Here is a 13,652-nt window from a genome sequence, read left to right as displayed (position 1 = left end):
ATTATGTGCCACACCCCAACTCAACTCAACATCACCAGAATTAAAGAACGGTACTATCAACATAAGAAGCCTGAATGGCAAAGAAATGGAGCTAGCTGAGGAATTAGAAAAGTACCAGATCGACATAATAGGGGTGACTGTAACAAAAAAGACGAAAACTGGTGAGATCTTCCTGAGCAATAAATACAAAATGTTATATTCAGGCAATGACAATCAAGGAAAAGAAGGAGTAGCCATAGTATAAACACAAAATACGAGGCTAATTTTTTGAATGGCAGTCAGTCTCAAGTAGAGTAATGTGGGCATATATGAGCATGGGGAACTGGACAATGAGACTTATTTGTGCCTATGGTTCCACAGAAGGTTCTAGTTTTACTAAGGTAGAAGTGGGGGAATTTTTTGCGGCTTTAGAAAAAGCAACTGATACAATAAAAAAGGAAAAGTTGGTCCTTGTTAGGGATCTAAATAGCAGAGTAGGAAATTATTGTCAGGCATACAAAAATATTTTGAGAAAATTTGGAGAAAAGAGCAAAGCTAATAATAATGCCAAATATCTGTTGGATTTCTGCTCAGGACATGGACTGGTTATTACTAACACCATGTTCCAACATGAAAATGTGCACAAATTCACATGGAGGGAAGAGGCAAGGAATAAGAAAAGTCTCATTGACTATGTTATTGTTGATGGTGATGTTTTCTCCCTTGTGCAGGACACCAGAGTGTACAGAGGATTTGAAATTGGAAGTGATCACTATTTAGTCTTGAGCAGGATAAAATTGAATTTCATATTGAAAAGAATAACATGTAAGAAAGTTAAAGTGAATAACAGTTGAGCAGCTCTCAGATGTGAACTGTAGACTAAAATACACAAAGATTATTGAAAAAAAAAATGAAAGAGTTTAAGAACATGAATCAAATCTTGGAGATTCAGTGGCAAGCCTTGAACCCTGATTGATTCAGCTAGAGAGGCATGTGGTGAAGTTGTCTGCAAGGAGACCTTGCAGATGGACCTAACCTAACCTATGCACAACTTTATGATAATTTTTATTTTTGTCTTTTTCTCATTAAACATCACTGGCATCATCTGATATGTTCCATCAAGAGATGCACAGGAAGGTACAACATTTTGGCATAGTTGTTTGATTTCATTATTACAGTAGACAGAAATGTTTATAAAAGTTATTAAATGTTATAGCATTATAACTATCAAGGAAGATGTGCATATACTTACCTGCATCTTCCTTGATAGTTTGATTGAATGTGCAAAATCAGGGAAAAAAACATTCTATTACCAAACAGAAGTTTCTATACACTTCTTACCTATGCATTGACTCATTTGCAATGTTGGTCCTTCTTGGAAAATAAGAGATTACTTTCTCTTCTTTTTGATTCTTCCAGTAACTGTTTTATATCCTGTCGCATTCTCTACGTTTTACCTGAATCATTCATTCTTACCAAAATTATTAAATTTTGCTTTCCTTGTTTGAAAACATTAATATCTTTAAAACTAATATCTTGAATCTTTATACCAGGAAAGTAAGATTTCATAATGCACTTTTCAAACCCACCTTTAATAATGGAAAATTGCCATTCAGTATGCTGCTTACTTTTTTGTTTGTTTGCTTGTTAATACTCTTCTTGCTTTACTCTCCTTTTGTTTCACTGTCATGTGCTGCTTATCAGACCTCCAAACACTTTGTCCTGAAAGGCTCTATAAGCATACTATTTATTCATCTATGCCAACCTGCCATTCTTCTCATGCTTTATCCTTGGCAACTCTAGAGAACTATTTCTCCAAATGCTTGCATCTTTGCATGTTCAAATACAATCCATATCTTGCATACAGATATCATCTATCATCAAATATACTTCAAGTGTCATCCCCTCCCCCGCTTCAATATGTTCTTGCTATCATGTCATTCATTATTACTGCTATTCTCTCTCTCTCTAACTGCATTATTATCTGGGCAATACACTCACTGTCTTCTTTTTCACACTTTTCTGCTGCATAGTCTATATGGATCTCAAATCCTCTTTCCATCTGATTTGTGTTGTTTCTCCATAGAGTCTCTGAAGCTCAGTCACTATAGATGAAGCCTTTTGGTTGGAAAGGCCTGGGTTTGAATCTCATCTATGACGCAGAGAACCTTTATCAGGGCTTTTCGACTCGAAGTGAGTTAGTTGATCTCAAATTGAGGTTTTTCATCCTGCAACTAGGAAACCAGCTAGTAGAATACACGCTGTTTATTCAAAAAGTCAGGCAAAAAAATACTTATAGGGCTAACCACTCTATCCTTGAATTATGGTTATGAAATCCAGTGATACTTGGAAAGTCATGGCACTTAACTGCCTATTAGAACCACTGATGATAATGATGATGAATCTCTAATATGAATCCCTTGCCTCTGATTTGCATTATTTCTTAGGTTGTACCAACCACTGATGTCATCTTGTGGTTGGTTCACCTCATTTCATTGCCATACTCGTATACTTTCTGTATTGTTCCTCTAGACAAGCAATTTAACATTGTACTTTGTGCACTGCAAATCATTGAATCCTACTTGCACATCCCTGTTCATTCCTTCCTCACTGCCATTCCTCATTTTCTCTCTCTCTTTTCCTCTCCTTGGTTTCTTACTTTCCTGCCTTCCTTTTAGCTTTCTCTGTCCTGCACTCTCTCAATTTCCTTTCATTTGCTCTTTCATTCTCTTGCCTTCTCTTATTCGTATGATTTCTCTCTCTCTCTTCTACTCTTCTTCTTTGCTCACATCGCTTAATGTGTCATGTCTTCTAATCTCTTTCTTCACTTTCCCCAACTCTGTTTTCAAGCTTTTCATTTTCTCCTCTGTACCTCTGTTTCTCTCCACACACACCCTACCCTCATATGACATTCAGCTACACATTCAATGTCATCTATCACAGTCACACTGTTTAAAGTTAAATCTTCAACATGTCTTCCTCACCCTCTCACACTACTCTTATTTCTCTCTCTGGCAGTATTTACTTGTTGAATACAAATGTTTCTGTGGTTTAGCAGTTCAATTAATTTTCGATATTTAGACCACATGTTTCTAAGCATAACAGGCTTAATAAAATAAACAATATAACCCAACAGGTTTCATAAATCATCAGGCTTACATCATCAAAGATAATTAAAACTTTTATAAAAAGACTAAAAAATTAATTACACATAGCAGATGTTATCAGAACTTCACAATTAGTACATACAAACAAGTGACTGGAAAAAAATGGTGTATTAATTACACTATGCGCATTTGAACAATGCTAGTAGTTGCTATCATGTTCTATAGCATGCGGTGTGTTATATCTCAGGTCTGCATTTGTTAGGCTTGTTTCTGAAGAAAGTAGACCAAACTTGGGGTTGGATTACACCTTAGTTTTTGTTATGTTCTGTCGGGATCTGGAGCATTTCTGAAGGTTCTTTAAACTTTCTTGTAAAACAATTATGATAATGTATGGTATTTTTGCTTCTTGCCAAACTACTTGATGGCCTGTATAGAAGGTGTTGTGTATAGAAGGCCAATCTTTATTTATGCTCCCTTCTTTTTTCAGCATCTTTTATGTGTTCAGATATGTGAATCTTTCCAGATCTTCCTGTCTGGCCTCATAATAAATGCCACAAGAGCAGTGAATTTCATAAACTGGTGGATGCAAGAGCCTTGAGATCTTGTACATTGGCACAAAATAAGCCTCTTCAACATTGTAATCAGGAAGCATTGTTGCAGCTTTGTTTGTAAAATTCATGATGTAAGGTTATTGCATTCTTGAAATCTTTTTATATAAAGCAGCTGCCAGAGGCAGCTCCTTTACATAAAATTAATAATTTTGAATTTTGAAATTCTTAATAATTAAAAATTTTATTAATCACCGTCAGTTGATGCCAATTGAAGGTGAGAGTATGCCTCAGGTAGTGCTGTTCTTCACTTCGTTTTTCTATAACATTATTTAAAGAAGCCTCAGAAATGCTCCATTAAAATAAAAACTAAATGTGTCTTAAATTTTAAATACAATTTATCTTTAATCTTGGAGTACAACCTGAATTCTTAAACACTTTATTTGAAAATGATAATGTAAATGAATATTTTTATTATTATTAAGAGAGACCTCTCTTAATAAAAAATAAATCGATCTGTCCTGGAATTAGAAGAATATTTTGAAGCAGTGTTCAAATAACTTCATGGTAGCTGGTGGAAATTATTATTATTGCTATTATTATGAGAGCCCTCCAAGAAGTCCGGGACTCATCGAGGGAGACCACATACTCACCAGCTATGGTTTTTTTTTTTTCCTTAGTAAAAAAAAAAAAAAAAAAAAAAAAAAAAAAAAAAAAAAAAAACCTTAAAAATGACAAAAAAAAAAAACAGTTACTGAGCAAAAAAAAGATCTTAGAAGGTTATTTATTTAACTTAGTGACCTGTGACCTGGAGCTCCAATCCAAGTAGGAAATTTTGTCTGAAAAAAAAAAAAAATACTATATGGAATGTTCCTTTATTTTGCAAATGATATTGTTGTTACTCTTGAATCTTTGTACTATTAGTGTAGCCAAATATTTAAAACTTTGTAAGCTGGTTTATTTTGCTATTAATTAATTCATATGATTGGATTGCATGTATGAAAGAATTTTATTATACATATATAAACATTTGGATATGTTCATATTTAGATATGTGAGTTTTACTTCATTTCATAAATGTATTCCTCTCTGAATAGATATTCCAACTTCTAAAATACAATTTATCTTTAATGTTGAGGTACAAATTAGAATTCTTAATTTATTCAAAAATAGTAAAGTAAATGAATAATTGAGGAAACTTTACATTTAAGTTCTGTTGATATATTTTGTGAAATGATGCGAACATCTTGCAACATCTTTAAATGTCTAGATAAAGATCCAAGAGGCTATTTTTATGGCAGCGTAAATTAAGTTAAAGGGATAATAAATTCCTTATTTTAATTTATGCTGCCATAAAAATAGCTTCTTGGCTCTTTATTGTAATAATATATGGGTACACCGGTCTGGCAATTTGTTAGTAGGGGTATATGTAAGTTCGGTTCACTTAAACCTTGGTATTATCCAGGTCTACATACTCATTGATGAGACCTCAATAAAGGTCGAAACCGGTCTGGGTAGTGACCTTTCCTCATAATGTAAAACAGTAATACATCTCCTAGGAGCTGCATTTTACATTATGAGAAAATATTAAGGATAGTGATGGAGCTTGCTCCGAGTTGCCCTAGTGTTGTCTCACCCAGGTGTTGACTTACGCTTGGACTCGTCGATAGTTTTTCGGCATGAAACTCTTAGATTTTGATCTCCAAGTTTCGTATCTGGCTTTAAAATAATGAGGGATTTATTATCCCCTTAACTTATCTTTAAATATCTGTTTTATTGGACATGTAAAAAAATATCAAACAGTTGTATGTTTAATTTCTAATAAAATATCATTAGATATCAGTTCTTTCTCTGGCATAATAGAAAATATGCATCCTGTGTTCTTCACTAACTGTAATCCAAATCAATGGTGCACATGATATTTATGTAAAAGTCATTTTTAAATGAAGTGAATATGTCTTCAGATATTTCTAATTAAAAAAAAAAAAAACTTGGTTTATCTTTGCTTAAAAAAATGAGTCAATTTGTAATCAGCTGACATGTATTAAATCTCGCATCAAATTTCTGAATAGTAAAGTGAGGAGTTCTATATTATTATTTTATATTATAATTAATATAAACTTAGCCCTTCACTGTTACAAATAATATAGAAAAGAAATAATGTAGAAAAAAAAAATTATTAGATATTTTTCCTTTCAGTGATATAAATGACTTTACAATTTTATTTAGGTTTTAAATAAAGCAGCACCAAGAAAACACGATCATCTCACTGATGAAGAAAAGGAAGAGAGACAGGTAAGCTTTTTTCTTGTGTGAAGGAGTCACATGCATGTTATGTAACGATATGCTTTATAACATATCTTAAAAGCCACTGCAAAATAGGACAGATGTGATGGAAGTTCACATTTTACTGCAGTTATTCTAGCTTAATTTCACATTATTGTGATTATTATAATAGTGATAGATTACTTGGATTTGAATCTTGTATAGGATATTAAAAATATGAAAGTCAAGGTAAAAGCCAGTCTGATAAGTCTGTGACAATACCAGCTCTGCAAATGATGTGCTTGTCCTCCATATACTCAGTACATAAGTATCAAAAACTGATTAACTATGAAATCATTTATACAACTAGTAAGAAAAAATGTAACTACAAATTTTGAATTAAGGTAGCTCTCAGATAAATATATTCACTTTTCATCATTAAATTCCTGACATTTGCCCTCAAGGAGTGTACAGGATATGATCTACATGAAAAATTTACATCATTACTATCTTCCTATCTACAATTTTCCTCCAAATCAATCTGTTACCTGTCAAACCTCCAACATTATCAGATCTTATATTTCTATCTTCTAAGGCACTTTTTATTGTATCAATCTACCTATACCTTTGTCTTCCTCTGGGTCTTTTTCCTGCCATCTTGGCAGAGAACACTTGTTTTTCTAATCTTTCCTCTCCCATTCTGTTTAAGTGAGATTAACTCTGCTAACGCATTCCTGGATGCTGACAATGTCAAGTTCTTTCCTGATATCCTTGTTTTTAATATGATATTTCCATCGATGCCATCTGTTCATGCCCCTAATCTTCCTCAGGACTCTCATATCTACAGTCTCTAGTCTTTTGTCAAGTGTTTTACTTCTAACCAGCTCTCAGATTCATAAGTTAAAACTGGTTTGAACATCTTGCATACAGCTAATTTAGTGTTTTGACTAATTTCCTTCTTATTCCATATAAATATATTCAGTTCACTTCTTACCATACCAACTTTGTTGATCCTGTTGTCTATTTCCATATTTAGTTTACCAACTTCACTAAAAATCGTGCCTAAGTAGCTGAAATGTTTTACTTGTTCCACAGGTTCTCCATTCACAACACAGTTGACATTTTCAACGATTCTACCTATTTTCATTGTCTTTGTCTTTTTATTGCTGACCTTCATACCATATCTATTACAACAGTTATTCAATTTAGTCATGGAATCTTGCAAACTTGTAGCGGATTTATTTAGAAGTATAACATCATCCGCATAAAGCAAAGAGCTGACATTAACATCTCCAATTTTGATATCAGATTTCATACCACTTTCCTTCATAATGAATAACAGAGGGGGGATAATGTACATCCTTTTCTGACACCAGATTTAACATTGAACCATCTTTCTGTACTTCCTTCAATTCTAACTGCTGACTTACAACTCAAATAAAGACTAAGTATTGCTTGATATAATGCCCCACTGACACCATATGACTGTAGTGTTTTGAATAGCTTCTCTCTTGGCATCTTGTCATATGCTTTTTCCAAATCGACAAAACTTAAATACAGATCTTTGTTATATTCCCATGATTTCTCATCTATTTGTTGCAAAGCGAAAATCTGATCCTGACAGCCTCCATTTGCCTGAATCCAGCTTGTTCCTCACAATTCTCTTCCACAATCCTTCTCAACTGTTTTTCAATTTCACTCTGTAATTCCCACATTCCATTTTATTTCCCTTTTTATATATGGATACTGTGAGAGCTCTACTCCAATCATCTAGAATTTGTCCCTCTGTCCAGGCTTTCTGGACTATGCGGTGCAACCAATGCAAGACTTTTACACCCCCCCCCCCATACTTGAGCATTTCTAGTTGAACATCATCTACTACTTCTGCCTTCCCACATTTTTGTGCTTTTGATGGATTTTGTCTATTTCAAGTATGGATATGCCTTCCTGATTGCCTGCCTGTTGAGTGCATTTTACCACAGTGCTGTCATTGCATTTTGTTTAGCAATTTTTCTAAGTACTTACTCCATACATCAAGGGTATCCTTTTCTCCAATTTTCGTGTCATCTTTATCATCTCTAATTCCTTTTACAGTACTCTTTCCTCCATTTCTGAGCTTCTTCAGTAACCTCCAGAATATCTTGCCACCTTCTTAATATTTATTTTCTATGTTCTTGCCAAAGTCCTCCCATGACTTTTGTTTAGTTTTACACAGTGTTTAGCATTCTTATATTTATCTCTGTATTCTCTAAGAGCACAAGCTGACTTATTTGCCAGGAACTTTTGATGTGCTTCTTTTCCCTCACTGCCTGTTTAACTTCCTGTGTCCACCAAGGAGTTCTGATTTTTCTATCCTTGCAGACAATCTCACCACATGCCTCTCTAGCTGACTCAGTTAATGTTTTCTTTCAGAGCTTGCCACTGAATCTCCAAGGTTTGATTCCTGTTCTCAAACTCTTTCATTTTTTCTTGAATAATGTTTGTATATTTCAGTCTGTAGTTCACATTTGAGAGCTGCTCAACTTTTATTCGCTTTAAAACTTTCTTACCTGCTTTTTAGGTAGTTGATGATTTTGATCATCTCTACTTTGTGGTTGCTATTTGATTATCTGAACAGATATTTAATGTGTCTTGGTTTCTAGACAGGATTCCTTCAGGTTTATGTAACCCTTAGCCCTTCACTGTTACAAATATTGCATTTTGCATCCCTGATATGTCAGTGTAATATCAATGGTATTGCAATTTTACTATGCACTTTGCATCTGTGGCATCCTTGACATACATTCACTTTAAAGCTGATTGTGCAGTTGCTTGAAGACAAGACTTACAATGGACAAAAGAAGTACTAGATTCCACAGGAGAAAAATTGATCACAATGCAAAACAAATAATGGATTGATGAAATCATCAGATTTGCAGGAGTAACATGGGGGAAGAAAAACCATTGACAGTCTTAGAATCTTTCATCTTGGAAAGCCTTTATCCAGCAGTGGTTTGATAATGGCTGATGATGATCATTGAGGGGTCTGTAGCTTCTATAGCAATACTACACAAGTATGTTTACGTGATTACTGGCTTTCTTTCAGCAGTTTTCTTTCAAGTTAATCTGATATTTGTCTGATCTCCAATACTGTCATTGTATATTTTGGTGTTCTGAAATGCTACTGACTACATCAATCCACTTAGATCTAGATCTTTCTCTGGGATTTTCATACCATTCTGTTATCAAGCATCTTCTTTGCTAGCCTTTCCTTCCCATTCTATTTAATTGCCCATGCTATCTTAGATTAGCTCTTTAAACACATTTTGAATGTCAGGTTTATTTCTAATATGTTCAGATGTTGCTAATAGCTATTTAAGGTAACCTGAGGATGTGCATTGTTGTCATGGTTGTATATACATTGTCTAAAAATTGGAGATTTTTAACTTGTTTTCTTTTCTTTTAGTGTTGCACAGTGATCAGCATTTATTTTAGAAATTATGGACTTTACAACCATGTTATAAATAATATTTTAATTTCCTGATGTTTTGACCTTCATATTAAGGTCATCATCTGGAATATATACAGATATACAAGGACAAGCTGAGTTACATTTCACACAGTAAGCTAAAGAAACAATGATTTGATCACTGGTTATTCTACTGGCATGACCTCTAGTGGGAAAAAAAAATACAGATAAAATTAAACATTAATTAAATATTTAGAAACTACATCAAAGCTAAATTCTATTTAAGATAACATGGGAGAAACATTCTTTCATATACTCTGGATTTAGAGAAAGATGTTGAAAGTTTATTTTTCACTTGGTTAGAGTAACTATAGGTAGAGATGACCTGCTAATGCTTCTGCCTGGTATCTCAACTTGGGCCTGGCTCCCACTGAAGGTACCTCAATAAAGGTCGAAACTAGTCTGGGTTGTGGCCCTTCCCTTAATGCATTAACATTAGACATATCCGCAAGGAGATGTGTTTTGCATTATGGGAGATACTGAGATAGGAGTGTTGGTAGCTTGCTCCACCTTTGCAAGGAGTTCCCTGGTGTTGTACCACCTTACCCCAGTCCTGAAGATACTTTCAGGTGCAAACTTTGTTTGCTCACACTTGGATAAAGGATTAAACTAAATTTATTATATTCTTTCATATAGATAGTTTTCTTTTTTACAGTAACAATGATGTCCTATTTTTAGCATGACAATTGTTATATTAGATTTATGATTCTGGATTATCTACAGTCCTGTTAGCTCTTAGGAAGAAAGGTTTCATGGGTAGAATATGTGCCTCCCATATGCTTGGGATTTTTAGACCATTGTTATTGTTCAGATTGGGGTGGTTGATAAGAATCCTTAAATTAGCATTAAAAAAAGGTTTCCTTAAATTTGCATAAAAAAACATGATACAAATGCAAATTTAAGGAAGCCTATGAGATTCTTATCAACTACCCCAATCTGAACAATAAAGATGGTCTAAAAATCCCAAGCATATGGAAGGCACATATTCTACCCATGGAACCTTTCTCTCTAAGATCTAACTATAAACAGGTCTGTAGATAATCCAGAATCATAAATCTAATATAACAATTGTCATGCTAAAAATAGGACATCACTGTTACTGTAAAATAAGAAAACTATCTATATGAAAGAATGTTTCTCCCATGTTATCTTAAATAGAATTTAGCTTTGATGTAGTTTCTAAATATTTAATTTATTTTTAATTTTATCTATATTTTTTTTTTTCACTAGACGTCATGCCAGTAGAATAACCATGATCAAATCATTGTTTCTTTAGCTTACTGTGTGAAATGTAACTCAGCTTGTCCTTGTGTATCTGTAGATACTCCAGATGATGACCTTAATATTAAGGTCGAAACGTCGGGAAACTAAAATATTTATTTATAACATGTTTGTAAAGTCCATAATTTCTAAAATGAATTTAACTTGTTTTGTTTAATTTTGATTGTTTTACAACTGTTTCACATGTCTCTTTAAATTTCCTTTCATACCAGTTTTTTTGAGTTGTGTGCCTCTCCAATCTGTTCTATGGAAAGTCTCTAGCACATGGTTGGAAAAGTGTTTAACAGTGGTGGATTGGGCAAATATGGTCTGTGTTCTTTTTTCTGATGTCAACTGTATGTCGCTAATGCATGAAAGGTTACACACATACTTATAGTTTGGTGTACTCCTGGATGTGAGGGAAGGGTCTTTAGATGGATGTATAGATGTTTTAATTTAGTAGGAGTTTGAAGATAGTTATTGTGTTTACTTTATGCTTTACTGTAGAATAAGTACAAATCTCAAGAAATGGAACATAAAAACTACCTTCAAAACTCTTACTGGAAAAAAAAACTATTCAGTACATCTAAAGATTCCTGTCACATGTCAAGGAGTATACCAAATGAAATGTACGTTTAACCTTCTGTACATTAGTAACAAAAGGAGCAAGGAAATTGAAGAAAGAAATATTATGTGTAGAACAAGAGATCTGTTTAGAAAAATTAAATGATGTTACAGGGAAGTTTATCCCTAGATTAGGAGTTGCAAAAAGCAATTCAAGAAAATGTCCGATGGAAGAAGAAAGTGAAAAAAAGATGCAAAGAGTATTTAGAGGATTTGTATAAGAAAGATAATAATAAACGTGTGGACAGACTTATGTGTTCGTCGAACATGTTGTTTATTATTTTAACGGTATAATAGAACACAGAAACTAAGTAAATAATTAATTTATTAACTTGATGCTGATATTTCGCTGGTATTATAACCAGCATCTTCAGAGCACAAAAACACTGTTTGTCACAATACGCGAGACTAAAACAACATGGTGTACTTAAACAAAATTGTAGCAGCAACACAAAGACTAGAGTCCTGATTTTGGCACCCTCTATCTGAAAAAAAAAAAAAAAAAAAAAAAAAAAAAAAAAAAAACGCTATCATATATTACTAGAGTCCTAGAAAAGTGCTAGTTTTTTTTTTTTTTTTGAGTTGTGTGCCTCTCCAATCTGTTCTATGGAAAGTCTCGCACATGGTTGGAAAAGTTTTACAGCGGTGGATTGGGCAAATATGGTCTGTGTTCTTTTTTCTGATGTCAACTGTATGTCGCTAATGCATGAAAGGTTACACACATACTTATAGTTTGGTCAAAACACACTCCAAATCTCAACAAATATGGCTGTATTAACTTGCCGAAGATCTGGGAAACAGTCATATTAAGAAAAAACTAGCACTTTTCTAGGACTCTAGTAATATATGATAGCGTTTTTATTTTTTCAGATAGAGGGCGCCAAAATCAGGACTCTAGTCTTTGTGTTGCTGCTACAATTTTGTTTAAGTACACCATGTTGTTTTAGTCTCGCGTATTGTGACAAACAGTGTTTTTGTGCTCTGAAGATGCTGGTTATAATACCAGCAAAATATCAGCATCAAGTTAATAAATTAATTATTTACTTAGTTTCTGTGTTCTATTATACCGTTAAAATAATAAACAACAAAAGATAATAATATTGAAGGAGAATTTAAAAGGAGAGAATTTGTTGAGGAACCCATGATAATGAAAAGTAAAGTGATATTACAATGAAACAGCTGACAAAAGAGAAAACTCCTATGGTGTGGCAATGGAATTATTGAGAACAGCTGGGGATGAAGTAGTGACAAATATTGACTGAAATTTGTCAACAGGTTTTGAAGAAAATATATTGGCCTAGAGATTGGAAAATATTAGTTTTCATCCACATTCCAAAAAAATCAAATCCCAGAGATTATGAGAATTGTAGAACTAGTGCTTTAATTTCACATGCAAGTTAAAGATGCTAAAAGTGATCCTAAAGGTTGGAGTCATATGTGAATAGAGAAATGCCACAAGAATAGGCAGGCTTTAGGAACTAGAAACCAAATAGCAAACACGAGATGGATTATGGAAAGAACAAGACAATTCCAGAAGGAACTATTCATCTGTTTTATTGATTATAAGAAAGCTTTTGATTGCATGGATCACAACAAACTGTGGATTGTAATGAGATCAATGAGAATACCATCATCATCATCAAATTCCTGCTATGTACCCTCAAGGAGGTGTACAGGATATGATAATACTACATGAAAAATTTACATCAATACTAACTTCCTATCTACAATTTCCCTCCAAATCATTCTGTTACTTGTCAAGACTCCAACATTATCATATCTTATATTTCTATTGTCTAAAGCACTTTGTACCATATCAATCCATCTATATCTTGGTCTTCCTCAGGGTCATTTTCCTGCCAACCTGGTGGAGAACACTTGTTTTGCTAATCTTTCCTTGCCCATTCTGTTTAAGTGTTCATACCATCTTAGATTAGCTCTGCTAATGCATTCCTGGATGCTGGCAATGTCAAGTTCTTTCCATTATGATATTGCCATTGATGCCATCGGTTCATGCCTCTAATCTTTCTCAGGACTCTCACATCTGCGGTCTCTAGTCTTTGGTCAAGTGTTTTACTTCTGACCCAGCTCTCAGATTCATATATTAAAACTGGTTTGAACACTGTCTTGTGTACAGCTAATTTAGTGTTCTGCCTAATTTCTCTCTTATGCCATATGAATTTATTCAGTTGACTTCCTACCATACCAGCTTTGTTGATTCTGTTGTCTATTTCCATATTTGATTTACCATCTTTACTAAAAATCGTGCCTAAGTAGCTGAAATTTTTTACTTTTTCAACAGGTTCTCCATTCACAACGCAGTTGACATTTTCAATGATTCTGCCTCTTTTCATTGTCTTT

General features: G+C 33.7%; 1 protein-coding gene across 1 annotated transcript in view; it reads left to right on the top strand.

The window, feature by feature from the left end:
- The window catches only part of Cdc37 (cell division cycle protein 37), a 152,719-nt gene that overhangs the window by 39,953 nt on the left and 99,114 nt on the right, over nucleotides 1-13,652 (top strand). Inside the window, exon 5 of the mRNA XM_090405988.1 lies at nucleotides 5,864-5,929. Coding sequence (XP_090262114.1) covers nucleotides 5,864-5,929 — 66 coding nt within the window. The remainder of the gene's footprint in view (nucleotides 1-5,863; nucleotides 5,930-13,652) is intronic.

The sequence above is a fragment of the Typopeltis vanoorti genome, chromosome 16 (assembly GCF_054136105.1).
Source record: "Typopeltis vanoorti isolate ZY-2024b chromosome 16, IOZ_Tvanoo_1.0, whole genome shotgun sequence".
NCBI classification, from domain to species: Eukaryota; Metazoa; Arthropoda; class Arachnida; order Uropygi; family Thelyphonidae; genus Typopeltis; species Typopeltis vanoorti.
This window is presented reverse-complemented; position numbering and strand designations above follow the sequence as displayed.